Source organism: Capricornis sumatraensis, chromosome 22 (assembly GCF_032405125.1).
Source record: "Capricornis sumatraensis isolate serow.1 chromosome 22, serow.2, whole genome shotgun sequence".
Taxonomy (NCBI): domain Eukaryota; kingdom Metazoa; phylum Chordata; class Mammalia; order Artiodactyla; family Bovidae; genus Capricornis; species Capricornis sumatraensis.
In genome coordinates this window covers 9479177-9506139 of record NC_091090.1, presented here as the reverse complement: position 1 = coordinate 9506139, position 26963 = coordinate 9479177, and the positions used below count along the sequence as shown (strand labels likewise).

At 37.8% G+C, this 26963-nt stretch overlaps 1 protein-coding gene across 3 annotated transcripts in view; it reads right to left on the bottom strand.

The window, feature by feature from the left end:
* Positions 1-26135, bottom strand: part of BMP5 (bone morphogenetic protein 5) — a 136925-nt gene extending 110790 nt beyond the window's left edge. For 2 of the 3 annotated variants that reach the window (XM_068994350.1, XM_068994352.1), the window contains exon 1: positions 25589-26135. In XM_068994350.1, coding sequence (XP_068850451.1) covers positions 25589-26078 — 490 coding nt within the window. In that variant the 5' untranslated portion in view covers positions 26079-26135. The remainder of the gene's footprint in view (positions 1-25588) is intronic. The other variant, XM_068994351.1, reaches the window with a different exon arrangement.
* Positions 26136-26963: the final 828 nt, after the last annotated feature.

Here is a 26963-nt window from a genome sequence, read left to right as displayed (position 1 = left end):
ATTCAGAAAAAAAGACACTTAAAATTTCATATCTCTTTATCAAATTTTTAAAAATAAATTTAAGTACTAGACATCTTTGGTAAAAAAAGATAAAAAAGAAAAAATGTATGTTTATATATCTGCCCTCACTATATTGAAACTGATCCAATTCAGTAAATATAATGTATAAAATCTTGCTTTGAAATAATTTGTTGTTCAGTAGCTGTCATGTCCAACTTTTTGCGACCCCATGAACTCCAGCCCACCGGGCTTCCCTGTCCTTCACTGTCTCCCTTAGTTTGCTGAAACTCATGTCCACTGAGTCAGTGTTACACCAACCATCTCATCCTCTATTGTCCCCTTCTCCTCTTTCCTTAAATCTTTCCCAGCATCAAGGTCTTTTGGCTTATTGCATCAGGTGGCCAGAATATTGGAGCTTCAGCTTCAGCATCAGTCCTTATAATCAGTATTCAGTGTTGATTTCCTTTAGGATTGACTGGTTTAATCTCCTTGTTGTCCAAGGGACCCTCAAGAGTCTTCTCCAACACCACATACGAAACCATCAATTCTTCAGCACTCAGCCTTCTTTATGGTCCAACTCTCACATCCATACATGACTACTGGAAAAATCACAGCCTTGACTGTAAGGACCTTGGTCAGCAAAGTGATGTCTCTTCTTTTTAATATCCCATCTAGGTTGGTCATAACTTCTTTTCCAAGGAGAAACTGTCTTTTAATTTCATGGTTGAATCACCATCTGTAGTGATTTTGGAGCCTAAGACAATAAAGTCTGTCACTGTTGCCACTGTTTCCCCATCTATTTGCCATGAAGTGATGGGACCGGATGCCATGATCTTTGTTTTTTGAATGTTGAGTTTTAAGCCAGCTTTTTCAAACTCCCCTTTTACCTTCATCAAGAGACTCTTTAGCTCTTCTTCACTCTCTGCCATTAAAGTGATATCATCTGCATATCTGAAGTTGTTGATATTTTTCCAGGAATCTTCATTATTGCTTGTGAGTCATCCAGCCCATCACTTCATATGATGTCCTCTGCATATAAAATAAATAAACAGAGTGATAATATACAGCCTTGATGTTCTCCTTGCCCAATTTGGAATCTGTCCATTGTTCCATGTTCAGTTCTCTCTGTTGCTTCTTGTCCTGCATAGATGTTTCTCAGGAGGAAGGTAAGGTGGTCTGATGCTTTTATCTCTTCAACAATATTCCACAGTCTGTTGTGTTCCACACAGTAAAAGAATTTAGATTTTCTTTGGAATCCCCTTGCTTTTTCTATGATCCAATGGATGTTGACAATTTTATCTCTGGTTCCTCTGTCTTTTCTAAATCCAGCTTGTACACCTGAAAATTCTCAGTTCATGTACTGCTGAAGCCTAGCTTGAAGGATTAGAGACAGAGTGCCTGAAGAACTATGGACAGAGTTTTATGACATTATACAGGAGGTGATGACCAAAACCATCCTACAAAAAAAGAAATGCAAAAATGGAGGCAAAGTGGTTGTCTGAGGAGATCTTACAAATAACTGAGAAAAGAAGAGACGGGAAAGTCAGGGAAAAAGGAGAAGATATACCCAACTGAATGCAGAATTCCAGAGAATAGCAAGGAGAGATAAGAAAGCCTTAAGTGAACAATGCAAAGAAATAGAGGAAAACAATAGATGGGGGAAGTCTAGAGATCTCTTCAAGAAAATTAGAGCTATCAAGGGAAAATTTCATGCAAAGCTGGGCACAGTAAAGCACAGAAACATTATGGACCTAACAGAAGCAGAAGACATTAAGAAGAAGTGGCAAGAATACACAGAAGAACTACACAAAAAAGATCTTAATGACCCAGATAACTACAATGGTGTGGTCACTCACTCAGAGCCAGGTATCCTTGAGTGTGAAGTCCAGTGGACCTTAGGAAGCATTACTACAAACAAAGCTAGTGGAAGCGGTGGAATTCTAACTGAACTATTTCAAACCCTAAATGATGATGCTGTTAAAGAGCTACACTCATTATGCCAGCAAGCTTGGAAAACTCAGTGGTGGCCCCACCACTGGCAAAGATCAGTTTTCATTCCAATCCCAAAGAAAGGCAATGCCAAAGATTGTTGAAATTACTATACAGTTGCAAATAATAAGTGATCATTAAAGAAGAAAAAAATAGAAGGAAAAAGATATGGAGTAAACTCTGGAATTTATATAAAATAGAGAAAGTAAAGAGATTTTTCTAGAATAAAGTAAAATAAAAGTCCATCTAGTCAAAGCTATGGTTTTTCCAGTAGTCATGTATGGATGTGAGAGTTGGACCATAAAGAAATTGAATGCCAGAGAAATGATGAGTTTGAACTGTAGTGTTGGAGAAGACTCTTCAGAGTCCCTTGGACTGTAAGGAGATCAAACCAATCAATCCTAATGGAAATCAGTGCTGAATATTCATTGGAAAGACTGATGCTGAAGCTGGAGCTCCAATACTTTGGCCACCTGGTGCAAAGAACTGACTCACTGGAAAAGACTCTGATACTGGGAAAGAGTGAAGGCAGGAGAAGGGGATGACAGAGGATGAGATGGTTGGATGGCATCCCCAACTCGATGGACATGAGTTTGAGCAAGCTCTGGGAGTTGGTGATGGACAGGAAAGCCTGGTGTGCTACAGTCCTTTGGGTCACAAAGAGTTGGACATGACTGAGTGACTGAACTGGACTGAAAGAGATTTTGGTGTAGGTATTAAAAAAAAATTATTTGTAATGATAAAAATACAACCTCATTATATTTTGAAAAAACAGTAACAAGGTATATAAAGAATAAAATTAGAAGATCACTGATTTAATTTCCAGAGATTAATCTATTTAACATCTTGGTTCATTTTTTTCAGGCATTCTGTGATATATTTTTAAAACCTATTAATAAGTAGTTATATATTCCATAACAGTAGTTTGAGCCATATCTATAATATATTGCCTCTTTTTTCAGTTAGAGTCTTGGTGTTTATTTTTATTTATATAAGCTCATTATATAGCTAGCATGCAAAATTTATATTTTATATTGATTCCAATGTTTTTTAATCCAACTGGTTGTTGATCTTCTTTTTCTATTTCCCTTTTCTTAGGTGGAGAAATTGCTTATTTGTGATATAGTTAAATCTTACTTTTTTCCAAGTTTTTTTTCACTCCCACTAAGAGCAGAACTTCTTCCTTCAAAGTAAACATTAATGTGTACAGCATGGTGAGTACAGTTAATAATAAACCTATGTGTATGTAAAAGACAATTCTTTATATCTCTTCTCATTCAGGGAACAGCTTGTCCCTAAATTGATTTATATCTTTTTTAATACTATTTTTTAATTTATGTAAAGCCTTTTATTCACAAAGGTTGCACATGTTTCAGTTGAGGGTGCCACTGAACTTTTTACCTCATTGTGTTGGTGTGTGGTGTTACTTCTCCCGTAATTGGGATATAATTTTTCATTATAGATTCTAACTGGCTGCTGTTATTTTCAAGAAGTATGCATATTTTTCATTTTATTTCTGTTCATTTAGCCGAAGCAATTTATCCTGGTACCTTTTCAGCTGATTTCTAAAGTGAGCAATAATGTTAATGGTGTATAGTTAGACTTTGCTTTTCCAGAACTCCCAGACTTCTGTTTATTATTCATGATCATAACCAGCACAATGTTTGTTGTTGCTGTTGTGGTTTTCTTGTTTAGTTTGTTCATAAAAAAAAAAGGACTAAAGTATTAAAATGTTGTTCTTGATTTGTGATAGATTTTATCATGTGAGTAAAATATCTTTCTATTCTCAGCTCTCTCTCTCTTCCTCTTGCTCTCTAATAGGATTGGGAATTGAATTTTATTGTACACCATTAATTTTATGAAGATCATTGGTGTACCAAGAGCAGGCGGTTAGAGCAATCTACAGTGGGTCTAGGAAAGAAAGGTATTAATTAAGGATAATAATAAAACCAACTATAAGTCATTCTGCTTTTTATTATCACCACGCTTCACAATTCTAAACAGTGTCAGTGACAGAATACTCCTCATAGAAAAAATGTTGTATTGATCAGTGTTCAAAAAGTTGCTATTACTACTGTTGTATTTTCATAATACATATGTAAGCCTCAAATTAGCACATTTTATTATGTATCCTTAAATAAACATTTTATTCTGTGGATGTTAACGTGGAGAACTACTGTTTATACAGTGAGCCCTAATGCACATGAGTAAGAAATTAAGTTCAAGTACATATCTTTCTTTACATTCACTGTACATTTATACCAAATCCACTATTTAAATGGAGACTATATAGCGCCACATGACTTGGAGACATAAATAAAACCTAGATCGAGGTTGAAAAATTCTGAACCATTATGAATTTGAGAAGATTTTACCAAATATAATACTGATATTGGTCAGTATTTTTATTTTCCTTGTGGTTCAGAGGTTAAAGCGCCTGCCTCCAGTGTGGGAGACCTGGGTTCGATCCCTGGGTCGGGAAGATCCCCTGGAGAAGGAAATGGTAACCCACTCCAGTATTCTTGCCTGGAAAATCCCATGGACGGAGAAGCCCGGTAGGCTACAGTCCATGGGGTTGCAAAGAGTCGGACACGACTGAGCGACTTCACTTCACTTTATTTCAACAAACTCTTTAATGCAACTTAAAAGTGTTAATCCAGTACCTCTTTTCTTATTATTTTTATATATTTTTATTATTTTAGTGACATAGATGTATATATACACATGTATCATTCAATAAGGAAATTGTTCACTGTATTTTCTTTGTGGTCTTATTTTGCTGAATTCATTTCATGATTATTATTGAATATATTTTGTCAGAGGAGCTAGGTATCATGTACTCTGAGTGTGAGCATTTTATGTGTGCCATCAATCAAGATTATGTAATTCTTTGAATTGACAGATTTCCTGATATTAAATATCAATTCATTTTTAGAATTAAACATTTTGTAAAGATACATGGCTATTTTAAATTAATTTCAATTTGCACATATTTTAATTAAAATTTTGCCACAGGATTCTTATTTTGATTTGCAAGTAATTTTAATTGAAATTTAAAAAAAACCTGTTTCATATTTTATATCTATGTTTGTTAAATTATTAAAAATTACTCGATGACTTCTTTGTTTAGTATTCTGGACCAGTTTATTAGCATTCGCTTCTCTGTTTCTTAATTTTTTCACTCCTCTGCCCCAAATGACAGAGTTTCAATTCTCTGAAAAAATATTTTGATCAAATTTTCAATAATTACCAATGCTTACCTATTCATACTTCTCATTGTTAAGGTATTTCATTTTCAACTTATTGGCATAGAATTAATGTAGACTCCATAAAGTGTTAAATTTTATAAATAATTATATGTCATTTATCTATTTTATTTCCATTTTAATTATATTTATCAGAAGTTCACTGATTACTTCATCTTTCAAATTAATAGTTTTAAATTAATCAATTCATACTTTGTCTTCTGTTCAGTGATTTTTTTAAATTTTTATATGTTATCCTATTAGGACTTAATGGGGCATGTTCAATAAAATGCTTAATTCATTAATCTACCTTCATTTCTATTCTTTTCCTTTTAGTGTTAAAGCTTTAAAGGCATGAATTTATCCTAGAGTATAGCTATGGCAACCACTGTTATGTTTTGATAAATTTTCTTAAATGGTGTTTTTATTAAAACTTATGACCAATACCAGACCACCTGACCTGCCTCTTGAGAAACCTATATGCAGGTCAGGAAGCAATAGTTATAACTGGACATGGAACAACAGACTGGTTCCAAACAGGAAAAGGAGTTCATAAAGGCTGTATATTGTCACCCTGCTTATTTAACTTATATGCAGAGTACATCATGAGAAACACTGGGCTGGAGGAAGCACAAGCTGGAATCAAGATTGCCAGGAGAAATATCAATAACCTCAGATATGCAGATGACACCACCCTTATGGCAGAAAGTGAAAAGGAGCTAAAGAGCCTCTTGATGAAAGTGAAAGAGGAGAGTGAAAAAGTTGGCTTAAAGCTCAACATTCAGAAAACTAAGGTCATGGCATCTGGTCCCATCACTTCATGAGAAATAGATGGGGAAACAGTGGAAACAGTGTCAGACTTTATTTTAGGGGGCCCCAAAATCACTGCAGATGGTGACTGCAGCCATGAAATAAACAGACGCTTACTCCTTGGAAGGAAAGTTATGACTGACCTAGATAGCATATTCAAAAGCAGAGACATTACTTGCCAACAAAGGTCCATCTAGTCAAGGCTATGGTTTTTCCAGTGGTCATGTATGGATGTGAGAGTTGGACTGTGAAGAAAGCTGAGCGCCGAAGAATTGATGCTTTTGAACTGTGGTGTTGGAGAAGACTCTTGAGATTGGACTGTAAGGAGATTCAACCAGTCCATCCTAAAGGAGACCAGTCCTGGGTGTTCACTGGAAGGACTAATGCTGAGGCTGAAACCCCAATACTTTGGCCCCCTCATGTCAAGAGTTGACCCATTGGAAAAGACCCTGATGCTGGGAGGGATTGGGGGCAGGAAGAGGAGGGAAAGACAGAGGATGAGATGGCTGGATGGCATCACCGACTGGAAGCATATGAGTTTGGGTGGACTCCGGGAATTGGTGATAGACAGGGAGGCCTGGCATGCTGCGATTCATGGGGTCGCAAGGAGTCGGACACCACTGAGCGACTGAAATGAACTGAACTGAACTGATTCCTTAAACATCTAATTTCTTCTTAATTTAGTCATGAAATTTATATAGTTATTATATGGTCTGTGAATATTCAGTTATAAATATGACATGTAAACTATCTGCCTGTTGGCAATTTATTTTCACAAATAAGCTGCCACTAGCTCTGTGGCTTTTGACAGATGCAGAGGTTGTAACCACCCCCACAATCTAGATTCACAGAAGTCCCTTCAGTACTGTAGCTTCTCTGTAATCAAACACTTCCTATCTTTAATTCCGGGCAAAAACTCATCTATTCCCCATCTCCATAGTTTTGCTTTTCCTGGTGAAGTGAAGGCATTCAATCATGTCTGACTTTTTGTGACTCCATGGACTGTAGCCTACCAGGCTCCTCCGTCCATGGGATTTTCCAGGCAAGAGTACCAGAGTGGGTTGCCATTTCCTTCCCCATGCTTTTCCTAGAATTACATATAAACACAATCATACAATATGTAGCCTTTGGGTCTGGTGGTTTTGCACTTTAAAAATATAATTTAAGTTTACCTGTATCTTAGTATGTAAAGTCACTTCAGTCATGTCGTATTTTTCCATGGGATTCTCCAGGCAAGAATACTGGAATGGGTTGCCACACCCTCCTCCAGGGGATCTCCGCAACTCAGGGGTCAAAATCAGGTCTCTTGTGTCTCTTGAACTGACAGGTGGGTTCTTTAACATTAGCGCCACCTTGGAAGACCCTCTATCTTAGCATGTGTAAAATAGTTCTATCATTGAGAATTCCACTGAATACATGTTTTACCATTAATTAATCTTGGCATGTATAAATAGTTCTACTGTTGAGAATTTCATTGAACAGATGGTTAAGCCATTGAAGAACATTTAAATTCTTTGTACTTTGGGGCAATTATGAAGAGAGTCTCTGTAAACATTCATGTACAGATATTTATGTATGTGAATTCAGGTACAGATTTCATTTCTCTATAATAAATACCTAGAAGTGATATATCTGGGTCACAGGGCTAGTGTATGTGTAATATTATGAGAAACTACCAATATTTTTTTCAAAGAGGCTGTGTCATTTTGCATTCCTATAAGCAATTTATGAGAGTTCCATATCTTTACCAGTACAGGCACAGGGAGGTTTTGCTGTTGTTTTTTTCCCCTTTCTCCATTTTAGCTTTTTTTTAAGATGTGTAGTGCTATCTTACTGTGCTTTTAATTAGCATTTCCCTAATGACTGATGATGGTGAACATGGTTTGTGCCTATATCTACCAATAAGTATTATAATATTTTGAATGTATGTGCTATCCAATTAGTGATTTATGTACGCAGTCCACTAAATTTTAGAAAAAGTATATACACAACTTGATACAACTAAATATATTTCAAAGTACAGTCCTTGAGGTAATTCAATTAATTTAACTTTATTGGCTGTATTATTCAAGTACATCATTGTTTTATATTTGTATATGTATGTATTTTATTATGTAGTTTTAACTGCATAGTAAGTTTTCATACTATAACTTTGCTTCAGTTTTTACTTACATGTCTAACAATTTTTATTCCATGCATTTTGATTTATTACTTCCCATACAAAGATTTGGCAAACCTGGAGCTCTGTCAAGTTCTATACAGTCTGTGTTATACTGACTTGCTCTGTTTTATGTCATTCATTTTCCCTTGCATCTTAAACTTTACTAACATAAAATTATGACCCCTGATTTCTTTTGCTTGTATGTTTCTGATATACCTTATTTCTTGATTCAGAATTTATCTAATTATTTAATATTGTCACTTCAGCTGAGTTATTTTTGCAGATAGGACACCATTGTACTAATACTTAGATTTCTAACTGTTGCATAAATGTCTTTTTTAAAAACTACACTATGATATAGCATTGAACTTTTCAGGGCTAAGAGATGTTGATAAGATGACGAACATGTGTAATGAAAAATCATGATTTAGAGACCAGATTTAGCCAAAACAAAACTGTAGGCATATCCTATACCTTCTTAACCTCAGATCAGCCTAGAAAATGCTAAAGAGGCCAAGTTGAGGAAAGTGGGTCATGAATGTTCCTCATCAATATGATCATTTAAACAACAGCTGATGGCAAGAAGTGATTCCAAAACATCTTGCGATTCTGTGAAAAAGATTTAGACCAATAATCAAACTTGATACTAAACTAGAAGGTATGTAATTTGTGGGTAAATGCAGGCAATGGATAATCAATTAAAAATAATTTGTGTAGAGACCACCTTGGTGGTCCACACGAGTCTGATACTTGGTCCGGGTAGATATCACCTGTCACAGGGCAGCTAGGCCTGTGTGCCCCAACAAGAGAAACCACTGCATTGAGAAGCCTGTGCATGTCAAGCAAGACTAGCCCCTGCTCTCTGCAGCTCGAGAAAGCCCGTGTGCAGCCAAAAATAAAACAATATTTTTTTTCATTTGTGTGTTTACTTAGTGCTCCTCCGTCCAGTTCCCAAATGCCACATTTAAATAGTGTAATCAAAGAGATACTTACACCCCTCTGCCACCCCTGTTCTTAGGTTAGCTACAAATGCATGGTTTATAATTAAATTACAGGAGATTATTAGGGCGTTAGTTTATTTAGGCCAAAATTTATTCCTTCTGCTGAATTTTATTCTAAAATATAGTTCCTTGAAGACTATGTACTTTCCATTCTTAGTGATTTCCATTCCAGTAATCAGCTACATGGCACCTTCAAGCAGTTATTTCTAGAGAGGGATGTGGATGAAATATTTCCCAAACTGTTAAATAATGGAAGTGTTTTCCAGTTTTTCTGAATTTTTTTTAATTCAGAAGAAATACAAATTCAGAAAAAAAAAGGTTTAAGATAGTTAAGAATGTAAATATATTAGATTTAATTTAGATTTCAGTATAATAAAATAGTCTATAGAAGGGAATAGCAACCCACTCCAGCAAATTTGGAAAACTCAGCAGTGGCCACAGGACTGGAAAAGGTCAGTTTTCATTCCAATCCCTAAGAAAGGCAATGCCAAAGAGTGCTCAAACTACCTCACAATTGCACTCATCTCACATACTAGTAAAGTAATGCTCAAAATTCTCCAAGACAGGCTTCAGCAACATGTGAACCGTGAACTTCCTGATGTTCAAGCTGGTTTTAGAAAAGGCAGAGGAATCAGAGATCAAATTGCCAACATCTGCTGGATCGTCAAAAAAGCAAGAGAGTTCCAGAAAAACATCTATTTCTGCTTTCTTGACTATGCCAAAGCCTTTGACTGTGTGGATCACAATAAACTCTGGAAACTCTGCAAGAGACAGGAATACCAGACCACCTGATCTGCCGCTTGAGAAACCTATATGCAGGTCAGGAAACAACAGTTGGAACTGGACATGGAACAACAGACTGGTTCCAAATAGGAAAATGAGTACGTCAAGGCTGTATATTGTCATCCTGCTTATTTAACTTCTATGCAGAGTACATCATGAGAAGCACTAGGCTGGATGAAGCACAAGATGTAATCAAGATTGCCGTGAGAAATATTAATAACCTCAGATATGCAGATGACACCACCCTTATGGCAGAAAGTGAAGAGGAACTAAAAAGCCTCTTGATGAAAGTGAAAGAGGAGAGTGAAAATTTTGTCTTAAAACTCAGCATTCAGAAAACTAAGATTATGGCATCCACTCCCATGACTTCATGGTAAATAGACAGGGAAACAGCAGAAACAGTGGCTGACTTTATTTTGGGGGGCTCCAAAGTCACTGCAGATGGTGATTGCAGCCATGAAATTAAGACACTTGCTCCTTGGAAGGAAAGTTATGACCAACCCAGACAGCATATTAAAAAGCAGAGACATTACTTTGTCAACAGAGGTCCACCTAGTCAAGGCTATGGTTTTCCCAGTAGTCATGTATGGATGTGAGAGTTGGGCTATAAAGAAAGCTGAGCGCAGACGAATTGATGCTTTTGAACTGTGGTGTTGGAGAAGACTCCTGAGAGTCCCTTGGACTGCAAGGAGATCCAGCCCGTCCATCCTAAAGAAGATCAGTCCTGGGTGTTCATTCGAAGGACTGATGTTGAAGCTGAAACTCCAATATTTTGGCCACCTGATGCAAAGAGCTGACTCATTTGAAAAGACCCTGATGCTGGGAACTATGGAAGGCAGGAGGAGAAGGGGATGACAGACTGAGATGGTTGGATGGCATCACCGACTCAATGGACATGAGTTTGGGTAAACCCCAGGTTTATGGGGTCGCAAAGAGTAGGACATGACTGAGCGACTGAACTGAACTGAGTTATTGTATATCAATGAAGTTAGTGGAATTAAAATTAAATATGATTTATGACCCAGTCATAAACAATAATTTTATCTTCTGACCTTCTAAGTATATCTCAGTCTAAATAATTCAAAATCAGATACTGAGATTGTTCATACTTCCTCTTACGTTACAAACAGGCTGTGGGTTGATTGGGTGGGAGTGGTCAGGTAAAGGGAAGAAGAGAGAGAGAAAGAAAATAGAATCTTTAAAAATAAGCAGGTTCCATCCTAAATGTTCACCTCTATGCTGCAGCTACTTCTTGATTTGCCTTTCAAAGCAGAGATTAGTCCTCAGGTTTATTGCTGAAATTTGATACATAAATAAACATCCTTGCTTTTTACAAGTCCTTTTTTGATTTCTTGGCTTGGTATTAAGACCCAGGGATCGAACCCAGGACTCCTGCATTTCAAGCAGATTCTTTACCATCTGAGTCACCAGGGAAGCCCACTGAGGGTTGGGGGCAGCTGAGAGTCCCCAGGCACCTTGTCCCAAAAATATTTTCTCTTGGAAAACAAGAGAAAATAAATAAATATTTATTTATTTAATATTCATTTAATATTTATTTAAATAAACAAATATTTTATTTATTTAAATGTCCCATTGCGACTACATGGACTGTAGCCCACCAGGCTTCTCTGTCTGTGGAATGCTCCAGGCAAGAATACTGGAGTGGGTAGCCATTCCCTTTTCCAGGGGATCTTTCCGACACAGGGATCTCACCCGGGTCTCCCATACTGTAAGCAGATTCTTTACCATCTGAGCCACCAGATGGAAGCCCTAAATATCCCAAGGCCTTAGCTTTAAATTCATAAGATATGTGAAAAGCAGAAACAATAGATTTAGCTTTGGTGTGATGCAGGGGCCATGAATGAATTGCGTGAAAGGCACTCACTTTACACATGCAAGAGATTAGGGCTGTAGCTGCTAAAAATCAGGAGACGTGCTTTCTACGTGGAGTGTTCAGTGTTATATAGAACACAGAGGAGACCTCAGCCATAACCAGCAGGATGGAGCAGAGGCTAGCTGCCAGGGCTCCCATCTGCAATAGCAGGGATTTCCTAACTTGTAGTTTCACGTGGTCCTGCAGCCGAAACTTCTAGTTTAACAGGTTCTTCATGACATTTGCTAGCCAGGCCAAGATTGGGTCACAAAAGCTGTGACAAGGCCTTCATCCTAGCTGCAGGGCAGACCTGTTACGTGCCCTTCGACATTGACCAGCAATCTGGTAGTTTTCCAGCATCCAAATGAATGAATTTTATTCCACCCTCCAACCTCTGCTTTTGAGGCCTATTAGTGTTTACAGCTTTGCTATTCTACCTCTTTTCTTTCTGGCCAAACATTACTCCTGTTCCTCTCAAGTCTGACTTTTGAAGGTAGGACTCAACACAGATCCCCTTTACCTCATTCATTACTGGCCAACTGGTCAAATGTCACAAAGGTCAGCATCCATGGGGTCTGCAGAGCACTTGCTTCCCTCTGCCTTGCGAGTGTCATGAGGGTCTGCCTTCTTCAAAAGTCCATGCCTCCCCATTCAGGAGAAGGCTTAGAGGAGCCCAGCTCCAGGGAGAAGACTTTTAGTAAGCTCATTCCTAGGGACTTTTCCCCTCTAAAATCTAAAGCATTGCTAATGAAGTGAAACTATCCCAAGTCCAATATGAAAAATGTTGGAAAAATTTACAGAAGTTGATAAAGTTCAAACCGTGTCCCAAGCAACAGCCTTCCTGACAGCATTTACAAAAGAGACACAGCGGAGCAGGGGGCAGCTTGCACTCTGAATCCACTTCCTCCTCTTACAGGATGCAGGGCTTTGGACCAGTGACATCTTTGGATCTCAGTTCCCTCATCTGTAAAATAAGGTCATTGTGTGGCAATTAAATGTTAGCACTTGAAATACGATTGGCACACTGGCCGGCACCTTAGCAGCACCGAGTAAGTGTTAGCCGAGGAAGACAGTGCCTTCCACTAGAGCAGAAATCAGGGCAAGTCTTAAGTCCTTCCTCTATGATTTCACTTTGACGATCTGGTGTTGTGTTGATATGAATTCTTGGGTAAGCACCAATCACAGGGATGGCGTCCCAGGAGACTTAGATTCACTTTTTGCAGTATATGTTCATTTCATGATCACAGAAGATTGCTAGGAAAGAGTCAAGCAGTGATAAAATACTGAGCAATGTTTCTCAATAATCAAGTTGAAATAATAATGGTCTACTGACCAGGATCCTGAGAAGATTCAAAGCTGCATATCCAAAAGTTCTGTATACCAGTTTTTTGAATTCCCGTTATTCTGCACATGACAAAGTGTGTCTTCAGTGACTGATTATATCTTGAATCCATACTACGTGCAATATGTACAATACCAGAGGAGAGAGCAAACACAAGCTTGTTAGCACACATGTGAAGAAGTAACGTAGGGTGTGGGGTGAAAATTCAGACAGATCCAATAATCTAATGTTGAAAAACTGTGTGATCTTTACCCCTGTTTTCTAATCACAGCACAATTCCTTCTCCAAGCACAGCACAATAAATAATAAATGTTTAAGCCACACTTCTCTGGAACATACAGTAAGCATGTGGTGCAAAATATATCGCCCCTAAAATCATTGGACTTTCACATAGTAAGGTCCTATGTGATACAGAGCAGATTTCAGAGACAGCCTCTAAGCTGTGCTGAAGCCTCAGTCTACCCCTGCATTATGCTTTTTGGACTAACGGGCTTCCTTAGGTTCTGTTTGCTGATAAGATTATAGCTTTTTTTTCCTCTTCTTTTTAAAAATTTTCTTTAAAGGGATGGGGCTTTGGAAACTTTTTTCTGTACACAAGAGGTTAATTCTACCTGGTTAGTTCAATAACAAAGGAACACATTGTTTTAGAGAATGTTTGTTAATGCTTTTTTTTTTTAACTTGGTGCTGGAATTTTTGCGATTTTTTGAAAAGTGACATTAAGCAAAAAAGAAAAAAGAAAAATCCTGGCATAAGAATCAAGGGCCTGGACCTCTATTCCCCTGCCCTGTGATCTCGGCAGTGGGACAGGCAGAGCCTCTCCACAGTGCCTGACCCAACAGCCAGTAGTCAGCTGCATCGGCCCAGTCACTGAATGGGTAACAAACATCTCAGCTCTCCAGTGCCCACAGATGCGTATTGTGGTCCTATCTGCTTCCCTGAGTGCTGGATGCAAGGATGATGTACAAAAGTGCAAACCATGATTATTGTTGTTGTTAGAAGTTGCACTGCTGTCTATATATTTCAAAAGTAGGTTACCTATCTAGAGTAGTGGCAAAGAACAAAAAATGTATAGCCAGACAGATTGTGCGCCCCGTACCGATTCTGCCTTTATCAGCTGAGTGAACTTAGTTATTTAACTTCTAATGAGTCTCAATCTTCACACCAAAAAAAAAAAAAAAAAAAAGGGGGAACAGAAAGATATTTACCCATAACAGTGGGTTTCAGACATAGATTAACCGAAAAAAAGCATGTGAATCACTTAGTCCAGTCCAGGCAGAGGAATTATATTTAATTGTTGTTATTGTTGATTTAAAGACTACTGCTACAACTACACTATCATTTAAAATTATGTGACAGGGACTTCCCTGCTGGTCCAGTGACTAAGACTCAGTGCTCCTAATGCAGGGGGCCCAGATTCGATCTCTGGTTGGGGAAGCAGATCCCAAGTGCTACAACAACTAAGAGTTCACATGCTACTTTAACTGAAGATCCCACATGTCACAACTAAGACCTGGTGCAGCAAAATACATAAATGATTTTTTTTAAGTAAAATAAAATTATGTGAAAATGTATACTTTATATATATCACGTACACAAAAAACAATGATAACAAGCTTGCGTAATTCTGATAAGTTCTTCCTCCAAGTGAACAACTGTAAAATGCTGACCATTTTTGATATGAAAGTGTAGAAGAAAAAAAATCTTAATTGTTGATTTGCACATGTCAGAACATGTCGGAATCCATATTATAAGAACTTAACTCATCACAATGAAAACTTTAGCAAAGAGCATCATGATGACTTATTTTTCAGCATGTTATCAAATAATGAAAAAACAATAAATCCATATTTTTCCACTCAACATATCAGGAAATAACAAAAGTCCATGTGATGACTTTACAATATGGATCGTGTAAACAGAAGAGGTCCACAGTTCATGCAAGGCCTTTTGTGTGACTTTTTTGGATAAAATCCATGCATCCCCATCTTGCTTTAAAATATTAAAACAAGAAACAATTCAAGAAAAATTAATAAAAAGATCCAACTGTCATCAGGAAAAAAAGAAAACAAAACAAAATTCAAACTCATAGTCTAGAAAAGTCAAAATGCTTCAGGCTGGATTGTGTAAAATACAAAGAAAATTTCAACAATGATACAAACAGTAATGAGAACAGCTAGAAATTAGAAAATCATAAATTCAAACATGATCTGAGAAACAGATAACACTCAAAACACCAGGATTGCATGATTATTTGAACAGAGTGGTTTTCCTTTTTAGAGTTCAGAAGTTTACTCACTGAGATTTTCATCATGAGTCAACTTTTTTTCAAAATTAAAACAAAACAAAAATGTTAGCTTCTGAAAACAAACTTTCAAACTCAAGATTTTTTTCCATCCTTTCAAAGGGTCTTTTAGAGAGTGACCACATCTTCATTACAACACTGGCCTACCAGCAATTTCCCCTTCTCCATAACAAGCAAGGAAATGGAACAGGGAATATCTGGAATGAAAGTAAAATGTTGGGTTCCTTCTAGGAATGGGTCCAAAAGTAATTAAAAAGCATCTTTCAGTAGCCCCTCCCAGAAAGTGTTGCCTTTAGATGATCACAGGAGACTTTCCTGTTACCCAAAAGTTCAGCTGTGAACTGACATTTCCCTGGACACCCCAAGGACCGAGCAGAGTCCATCAACTGTCCAACTTGAAAACAGAGTCCCTGAAAATTCAAGTTCATTTTCTTTTGGATAGAGCAAAATTCATGTGCATAACGTCCCACAGTTTCAGTTAGAAAGTGATCTGATGAGATCTGGTGGACTGGGCTTAAAACACCAACTCCAGCATTAGAACCCTGTGGACCTTACTCGAGCAGAAGTTGTTACAACAGCTGTTAGCTAAACTCATGTTGGCTCAAAGAGCTATAACCCCACCTTGTTAAGTTCTAACTATTAATACAATTCTGTATCATGATCTCCACTTTACAGACAAGGCAACAGTCCCAACAATGTGAAATAATTTGTTCAAAGATGTGTGTGTGTTAGTGTTCAGTCATATCTGACTCTTTGCAACCCCGTGGACTGTAGCCGACCAGGCTCCTCTGTCTGGGGGATTTTCCAGACAAGAATACTGGAGTGGGTTGCCAATCCCTTCTCCAGGGGATCTTCCTGACCAGGAATCAAGCCCAGGTCTCCTGCACTGCAGATTCTTTAGCATCTGAGCCACCAGGGAAGCAACATACGCAGGTATTAATGCAAAGTTGATATTCAAGCCATTCCGACTCCAAAATGTTTTACTGAGATGGTTAGGAGACCAAGTAACCTGTCCTCACTCTCAGCAAAGAAAACATCTGCAAAATATTAACCATAAGGCCCATATAAATGATGACCTGTACTTCTTCCTCATGAAATTAGTTGTCAATGTCTACATCAAGATTATCTGCTGAGAAGCCTACAACATTTCCAAATGTAACTCTCTCTTCCTCTGCTTTTGATAACTACAGAAGTAAACTCAGGTTAGAATCAACCATTCTTTGGCGATTTAAAGGGGAGCAGGGTCTATAATTAATGCTTTTGAACTGTGGTGTTGGAGAAGACTCTTGAGAGTCCCTTGGACTGCAAGGAGATCCAACCAGTCCATTCTGAAGGAGATCAGTCCTGGGATTTCTTTGGAAGGAATAACGCTAAAGCTGAAACTCCAGTACTTTGGCCACCTCACACGAAGAGTTGACTCATTGGAAAAGACTCTGATGCTGGGAGGGATTGGGGGCAGGAGGAGAAGGGGACGACAGAGGATGAGATGGCTGGATGGCATCATGGACTCGATGGACATCAGTCTGAGTGAACTCCGGGAGTTGGTGATGGACAGGGAGGCCTGGCGTGCTGCGATTCATGCGGTCGCAAAGAGTCAGACACGACTGAGCGACTGAACTGAACTGAACTGAGGGTCTATACTGGGAAGAAGCACTTCTACTTGATGCTCATCTGGGATTAAAGGATAGGGGATGCTCTGGCCTCCAGGCTTAGAGGTTGGTTACTTATGAGAACTAAACAGCAGACACACCTGTCCCCCCATGAAATTACACATCTGGGAGTCACAGGAACTCTGCCAGAGGGGAAGAGAGGTAGCAAAGAAAAAGACAATTATTCCAATTTACCTCCACCTGAAATGATTTCTGCCTGCAACAGGAACTGTAGATGGCATCACGTGATTCCACTCAGAATTCAAAAACCTGTCACACACTCATGGGCCATGTGAGGAAGAATGACATAGGATTGAGAATCAACAGGCCTGAGATTGCAAACATATACTGCTCTTTATATTTTCCCTGCATTTATGCTAGCATTTTCTATACAGTTTTGTGATTGGCAATGGTAGTCTACTGTTTATATTGTGGGTTTGTTTTCTGTTTTTGTTTTTTTTTTTAATTAAAAAAGAAATTTGGCTACGTCACCTGTCACATGGGATCTTAGTTACCCAGCATGGATAGGGCCCACACCCCCAGTGCTGGAAACTTGGAGTCTTAACCACTCAACTACCACGGAAGTTCCTGTGGGTCTTTGGTTTTAATTTTAGTTTGTTATACAATACTTTTAATATATAATATAAAATCACAGATCCAGATACAATTTAAGAACTTTTTTCAGCATCCCATGCCTGTTTTCACCATTCAACGAATCTGTGATGTAATCAGCTCTCACAATAAATCATTCTCTCTTAAATTTTGTAATTAACCTGTACACGGATTAACGAACATATCAGTAAGTTGCACTGAAGTTGATGTGATTCTAGAACTCTTGTTAACTAGACACTCAATACGCATTTATCCATTTGTCCCAGAGATCTTCAGCTTATGCCTCAAGATCCACTCTCCACATTTCTCTGCTCAGCTGTCTGCACCAAGAGGCTGATTTTTCGGGAGCCGATCCAATGGGCCCCATGACCCTGGGCTTTCAGTGATGACCAGCCAACAGGAGATACAGCGGAGGAGTGAAGCGTGCTGTTTACTCCCAGGCCTCGCTCCCTGCTGAGCACCTAGAGTTGGCTGCCCGTCACCCCTCTCACAAAGACCACGAGTCCCACTAGGGTGCCTTCCCCTACAGCTCTTGTGCTGGTAGCTGTTTCTGCTCCCATCCCATCCCAGCAGTTGGGGAGGAGGGCTCCCCTGCAAGTCCAGGTGCCGCATTATCTCTAGTCTTTCCAGAAAGCCCCACCCACTACATTAGAAACATTATAACCTTAATTAAATTCCCCACAAATGCCTCAGTTTGTGCAAGTTGTCTCTTTCCACTGGGGATAAAAATGGGTGAATAGGGCTTGATTCCTGCTAGTGTTACATGTCATCAAATATGCACTTAGGAGGGCCCTATGTGGGGTCTAATACCCTGCAGCCACCATCTTGGAAGTCTTGATAACTTTTAAACAAGTGGCCCCACATTTTCATTTTACATTGAGCTCCACAAATTACTTAGCTGCTCCTGCAAATGCAATACAGATGTTGGCTACAAATACAATTCCAACAACAATCACTGCCATTTCAAGAGGTCTACGGAAATGACAACCCACTCCAGTATTCTTGCCTGGAGAATCCCAGGGATGGGGAAGCCTAGTGGGCAGCCGTCTATGGGGTCGTACAGAGTCGGACACGACTGAAGCAACTTAGCTGCAGCATGCTCCAAATACTCTTCTTAAAATTGTATGTAATTAACTCATTTAGTTCTCTCAGCACTCAAGGAGAAGGTGTTATTATTATCTTCAGAACTTCTTAGTCAAAGAACCAGAGGCACTTCAAGAATGTAAGTATTGATAACTTCCCTGAGGTCACCCTAAAAGAAAGTGTAGCCTATGGGATTCTAATACAGGCATTCTGGCTTCTTTTCTGCTATTCTGCAATTAGATTTCATTTATAATTAAACCTAATAGCTGTTTGAGCAGTAATATACCATGGACTTTAGGATTCTGCAAATAGACACCATCTCCCTGCATAGGAAGGCTAATTGCAAAGTTACACTAAGGACAGGAAATCTGTGCACAACAAATAATACTGAATTTCTCATATCAAGACAGCATAGCTGAAGGGGTTTGTAAATGTTAATAAATCTTTTAATGTTGACATGTCTTCTAGGCCTGCATAAAATCTAAATGAGATTTGCATCTGACCTCTTTAAACTATTTTCTTTATTGCAAACAACTTCAAGAAAGCAATTAAACCACAAGCACAATAAAAGTTGTTCTTTACTTCCAGAAAGAAGTTAAATAAACACAATATGTAAGAGATAATGTAATTAGATGGATTTATTTCTAAAACGCAGCATTCTTTTTGTAATGCAATTTCCAAGACTGCCTTGTTTAGGGAAAATAGGGTGAAAGGACACATCATTGTGAAGCCAAGGACCTTCATCATCTTAGAAATTATAAAATAATTAAACCTTGGTTTAATTTTTATACCAACCAAACAATTCAACTTTATACAAGATCTGGGTTTCTACATTTTCTACAATAGGTAGGTAGTTCACTGCTTTCCAAGTATAATATATGTGTTCTCTTTGGTTATGAAGGTTTGTTATTTCCTTTTCTCCTCAAACCACTAAGCAGACTTTTTACTAACTTACAAATGATTTTATTTTTTCATTTTGAACATTGTACTTTTCAACAGATTTTGTTTCTATAATACCTTATTATATTATCAATTTTGTCACAGCCATTAAAACAAGACTCTCACAAACCTGGGCTGCTATTTGGTTCCATAGATTCTTGTAAACATCTCTGAAAATGGCAGGTGAATACTCCCACTACGATTTTTATCTGAGTCATAATTTTTAAGATCCACGACTGTATCCTAAACACCCCCATCAGGCATGGACAGATCAGCAGCTCCCTTTCCCTCTCCCCGAATAAATGAGCCAGTTGTCAGGACTAACTGGTGTATTTTAAAGGCTATCTTAGCCAAGGGTATTATTTTAAGGGATGAGCAAATGGGGAAACCCCACAGCCCGGCCAATAAAATATGAACTGAAGGTGCAAAGAAGCACTCATAAATATTCCCTAGAACAAGGGACGCATTGTCTCCCTCCCACCCTTTCAGTGGCTCCTCTGATCTCAGCCCCTCTCTGCGTCAGGGAAGCCTCTTCCTTGAACCTGTGGCTTTTTCAAGCTGAGTTACTACATTATTTATGACTGCAAATGTGAGTGGCCCGTCTGTGTGCTCCTTCTACACACACACTGAGTGCCCCCTCCCTCCGCCCCGCTCCGGTATTTCAGTATTTTTCAGTCTGCAGGGATGAAAGGGCTTCCCCCGGAGCTGATGCGGTTGGGGATGTGGCGTGAGCTGCCATCTCAGGATGAGGCGGACAGAGGGTTTCCCCACAGCCTCCACCTGCGAGGCCCAGAGACGGCCCCTCACACTCATTCCATTCATTTTCCTCCTTTACAGGGCTTTAGAAAAATACTTTTTCTGTCTCCGTCTCATCCTCCCTATTCCCTGCCTCCACCAGTTTATTCCTGATCTCTTTATATTTTCTCAACATCTCTCCTCAACTTAAAAAAGGAAACCATCACTCTCCACAGACATGCGACGAGTATTCCACAAAAATTCTATCAGTCGAAGGGTTTTCTAACTCAAAAACGAGTTGCATTTTTGATGAGCGTGATTTTTGTTCAGTGGTGCGGTTTTTCCCTTTTGTAACACTTGTCCTTGAATTTCCCCCTTTTAAATTTTAATCGTGTTATAAATTAGGAGAGGCACAAACAATTAAATATAGTCCAGGAGATCTTCACGGAGAGGTGAGGAGGCAAGGAAGAATGGGGATGGTAGAGAGCTATTAAAGTGGCCTCAACAGCCTGCTGGAGAGGTTCCGATGCCCTGGGGAGCTTTGCTCCTGATGCACGGAGGCTGCCATGGGCCCTTAGTATCCTTTTCCTTGTCGAGGAGAGAGAAAACAGGAGACTGCACCTCAATTATGGAGCTGTGACAAATTGATTTTCAGCTCATCTAAGCCTCCAGCCATGAAGAAAGAAGGACCAAAGGCAGATCCCAGGAGAGGTGGGGCAGTGAGGAGAGGGATGCCAAGACAGCCTGGAGCTGGAGAGGCCCTAGAACTCCAGGGGAAAGGCCGGAAGACGGGGGTGGGGGAGGGGAGGCAAAGAAGAGAGGGCGGTGGTACTGCAGAAATGCAAGGATGCAAAGGAAGGAGCTGGAGGCGGCAGGTGAGCCGCCCCAAGCCCTTCCAGAGTGTGTCGTCATGTCAATACCTTCTCTCCAGCAGGGACTCCTGATCAAACTTCTAAAACTAGCAATTTGTGAGTGACCATTCAAACCTGCAAAACACTTCTAATTAAACTATGGTTATAATTATCTCTGCAGCCATGTCGTCCATCAACAAGGGCATAGCATTAGAGAAGAACAGGGTTCCCCCCTGGGGCATGGTCAAGAATGCCAAGAGTTCACGGAGAAGAAAGATAGAGGTCTCCACCCTCAGCAACTTATTTTCAAAAGTGAAAAGTGGGGAAACAATGACTATTTCACCCAATATTTGCGTTTGTCATTCCAGGCATAAACCTTGAATATGTACTATAATGGTTTTAGATGTTTTTTCCTCCCATCCCCCCTTCCTCAAAAAAAAAAAAAAACCTTGCGTGTGTTTATAGGTGTGTTTATGTTACACAAGTGTTAATAACCCTGTTGGAGGGACTACATGGATAGGCTTCTTTAGGTAGATCTGTGTATAAGGTCCTCTCCGCTGGGCACTTGAGTCAGCCAAAACCAACAATAAATATCAATGATGTCTTTCAAATCTGTCAACTGAGAGTATAAGCACATTTTTTTTCTTCCAGTACCAGGAGAGTTTAATGATTGGGGAGAGTAAGGGAGAAGGCTTTCATTTAAAATTGTGAAACTATTTTTCTATTTCATACCTTAACATGCTAAACATGTTGTTATAAAATACAAACAAAAAAAATGTAAGCACCACATTTTCATACTTTTATGCATGAGAATGAGTTTACATTCTTGAATTGTACCTAAGAATTTGACTCCAAGCCAACTGATCAAAGCCCATTAATAAACCTAAAGTTCTTTATCAGGGAACTACGTGTGGATAAAGAGTAATATTAAAGTGAATTTCCTGTGTTTGCTGTTTTCTGTACTTTACTCTGAAATGTCTACAAATGTTACATCATTTTAATTATACAGTAACCAAGTAATCAAGTGAAGTTAGTTTCTAACTAAAAGGTCTTAGAAATACACTGCTTGTTTGTCTTTATGTGAACTAGAGATGTACTCAAATATTGCAAACAAGCTACCTAATATTCCTTTCATTTGCAAAGACATTTGATATATAACATTTTTGAAAAAGTGATAGCTAAAAGAAAATTACCAGAATGATGTTTTTGTTACTAACAAAATAATGTGGAATTGAATAAGCAAAATTCCACTGATATTAAATAGCTTTAAGGACAAACCAAAGAAATCAATCTGTAAAAGCTGTTGACTAGGAGACTGACAAAAGTTGGCCTAAGAATAATGAATAAAATTAGGTGGAAAGTTTCTCTTCACACAATCAATAATTAATATTGTTTCTTCAAAGTGAACAAATCACAAAAAATAATTTAAAGGTCAGAATAGAATAACGTGTTTAATTTCACATTTAGTTATTACATTGCCTTTGAGGCAACTTATTCACATTTTATGTTTTCCTTCTAGTAATTTCCAATCTGTTTTCTGCTTATGAACATAAAATTAATCACAGTTTGAATTAAATTTAATTGTTCTTGGGGAGCAAAACTTATGTTGAAAAAAAAAAAGTGTTTCTAAATGACAAGATAATTGTAGAAAATCCATTATGTAACTTGAAAATGACCCAGGCAGGCATGAATAACAAGGATGCTACTAGAGCCTTTTTATATAATTCAACTTATTATGGGAAATGTCAACAGATTCTTTTCACATATTTAAATATCAGGTGGCTTCCTCAATACAAATCCCTTGCCTCTTGCTAATTTGATCATTTGCCCTCAGTCTCCACTCTATACATATCTTTAAAGACACTAAAAAAATAAAATAAAATCCTCTTGAGTCTTTATTAATTAATGTTACCGTAAGAAACACTGAATAAGTATGCTTTGACCTGTTTTATTATGGAAGAAATACAGGAGTCAAAGCTTTTTACTAAGTAGTGATTGAGTGCAAGCTTTGGCTGTATTAGAAGGCATGGTCTAAAGAGAATAAAATAAAATTGTGGTTTAATTTTCCTCAGAGACTCCTAGGAAAAACTCACTTAGTATCACAATTAATTAGTCAATAATTTCATGTGAGACATTTAGTTTGGAATTTTTAAAGAAAAAGCAACACAGTTTATTATTTAAGATAAATCACTACTCAGCAAGTTAAGCATGATATGAATAAATAAATAAATAAACATTTTCTGAAACTCATACCCAGTATTGTTTCTTTAGTGTAAAATTAATACTTATATTTCATAATATAATTAATTTACTACTCTGTAATTATAATCCAAGTAATGAAAATTTTATTGATCTAAAAATATAAATATGCTTTAATGATAAAAATGGTCCCAGAAGTCCCTGAATAAAACTGTTTATTATTATTGTTGGCTTTCTTATTCTATGTAAATTTATAAAAAGCAATGGAACAAGGGTTCAAAAATAGTATTTCATTCCTTTCTAAAAAAGCAAATACACTTCTCTTGTGAATGATCAAAGTATTCAATTGTAATATATTACTAGGACAGATTGAAGACTTAGCTATTGTTTTATAAATCAATAAAGTAATCACTGCTTTTTCAGTGATTTATGAATATGTAAATCATGCTAGATTGTACTTTTTCTATAAAAATGTTAAAAAGAAAGTTAAGTTATTGAATAATCTTGAGAAATTGCTACAAAGTCAAATATACCATGAGTCATATTTGCTTGTCACTCTTACGAGGAAAAAGCAATCAAACTAATTTAGAATTAAGACATATTTTGATGGCTTGAAAGTTCCAAACGGAACCTGTTAATTACATAGAGAAGAAAAGGCCCCCAGGACACTTGATTAAGGCAACCACCAATGACTTACTACAGCTTATAATGAGAGCTTTGTCTCTTATAACATGAAACATATGATTTATCAGGCACCTTATCTTTCCTACTAGGATTGCTCAGAGCACATGAACGGGGCATATTAAGCAACGCATATTATAAAAGCTTCATGTGTCATTAAGATTTGTTGCTATCTGACTTTTCAAAGAATATTTTTTTAATATATGAGGAAGTTTTTAATTAAGTGTCTAATAGAATATGTCAACTTTAACTCCAAGGAGATTGCACTTTAAAACAAAGTTTTAAACACTCTAACATTAAGAATTGATTACATTTGTTGATTCTATTTAGTTCCTTTTTTTAGAGTCTAAAGATAGCAAACTTTTACCTTCAGTGGCTACCAAAAAATTTAAGGAAAATCACAGCCCTTGCAAAATCATTTTAAAGTGAAGACTCTTTAGTAATATTGCAAGATGAAAACAAGGCATTAATTTATCATTTGATATTGCCAAGATCAATTTTTTGGTATTGTCAGTATCAGCACTCAGTAAAATATAATTTAAAAATTATTCTCTGAGTTATTTTAATTAAATAATTTTTTTGATTGACATATTTTTATCTTAAATGACAAGGAAAGTTTTACATAGGTAAAGACCATCATAGCATGTTTTACATTTCTCTTGCCTCTGAAAAAAATCAAGTAAGTATGATGTATTTTAATCATTCTAGTAAAAAAATGTTAGATTGAAAATTCTTTTCCAAAATATTTTTCACAGAATTTCAGAATCTGTCCCTGAAAGTCTCTGATAGTAATCTTTTACAATATTATTTGATCTAAATTAGTTTCACATCAATATTTTCACAGTAGTTTCTGCCCTGAAATGAGAGTTCTTAAGTGGCATTTAAGTTACATTTAGAAGCTTTTTAAATTACTAACCAAAACAAAAAAAAAAGGCTCAGAATGTCACTTTTACCTTTCCATCTGTAACTACCTGCATTATTATTTGGCCCATAGATTAGCTGTCCTCATAAATTCTTTAGACTATTGCCTATTTATTCATACATTTAAACAAAATTGAAATTTTAACAAGATGTGAAAAGACCCAAATCTACCCAAACCACATGTTTAATTTTAACTATTTATATTAAAATAATATATATCTGTACATATGACTCTGTTGCCTAAAGCAAAATCTGATATTACATCAACGGAAAAAAGGAAACAGAAGCTGGAGAGGAGAGTTACAGAAAATGACTTTACATAAACATGACCACCTACCAAGCAGCTACTTAGCCATTAGGAAAACGTCCACGTTGCAATAACATAGATTAACAAATAAATGAACAACATACCTAAATTGACAAAGCTCATGACCATGTCAGCATCATTCAGAAAGTTGGCATCGTGTAGGCTGGCTAGCGGAGGGCTCTGGGTGGTCAGGGGAGACGCTCGAGACAACTGGATGCGGCGAGGGTACCCATTGGGAGAGGCTGGGGAGCCCTTCCTGGATCCCCGGGAGTCTGCAGCCAGGGGCGCCGTCACGGAGTACTCCAGCTCCTCGGGGTTCTCCTCACTGGCCATGGCGTTGTACAGGTTCAGCATAAAGAGAGGTGCAGAGGAAGCTTGTTTTCCAGGTGAAAATGGTCTGGGTCTGTGAGGCAAACCCAAGATAGAGAGAATTTCCCTCTGTATTTCCCGTCGTTCGTGGTTCCGTAGTCTTCTATAAATAAAACTGGAGTGAACATGATTGTCTCCCAAACTTCCTTTCGCAGAACCCACTAGAACCCAGCAGCTCCAGAGGAAACCCACAATACCCCTAAGTAAAAATACAGTCAGATGCATTTTTGTCCAAAAGCAAAAGTTGATATTTTTAGTCCTTCTTGTCCTCTTACCAGAAAGAAGAAAAAAAAAATTCTAAGTTCTTAGGAGGTATATTTTTCCAGTAGCTGAAAAACAAATTTACCTATTCTTCATTTCTGAAGTGAGAGTGACATTTCTGAACACACATCCTCACTGATTTTCCTGCTCTATTTTCAGTATTTTGAAATATGTCAAGAGTAGTTATTTCTAAGAAAGCTGAAACTCGAATTTCCAATTATCCACAGTTGTTAAGAGCTTTTGCTGCATGGATGGAGCAGAAGGCGACTAATATTATTTGATCAGATGACCTATGCATTCCTATATCAGTATATGATAATCAGGCCTTTGGTATTGGAATGAACGAAAGTTGATCTTCTAATAAACTGTAGTTCCCACAGTGATCTTCACTTGCTCTTGAGTTCTTCTCAACCCTTGAGCTCTTTCCAAGATAAATCCTGATTTCTGAATCACAGATCTATGCTGATCTGCACCTTGGTGTTGGAATATATATTTGTCCGGCAGCTTGGTGATAACTTTAACATCTTTTGTGTCGTCTTAGTGTAAAACAAGACTCAAGGTTGTACTATTCAAGTCAATGTGTTTTCCTGAATTTACTTGCAAACCTTCCTGTAAGTCCCTTCACTCTCTTTCTCCTTCTTAGTGTTAATTCCACCTCCAGCAGACACAAATATACCAGCCCTCTTCAAGGGAGATCTAAAGAGTAATGTAAGCACAACCCTGCTGGGAAAGAAGAGGCTTCTCATTGTAATTTGAAACTGGTAAAGCAAAAAGAACTTAACCCCTTTGCTACCAGAAAAGCCTCCATTTTCACAATTTCATAGACACGCATCTCACACAGCACAGGGA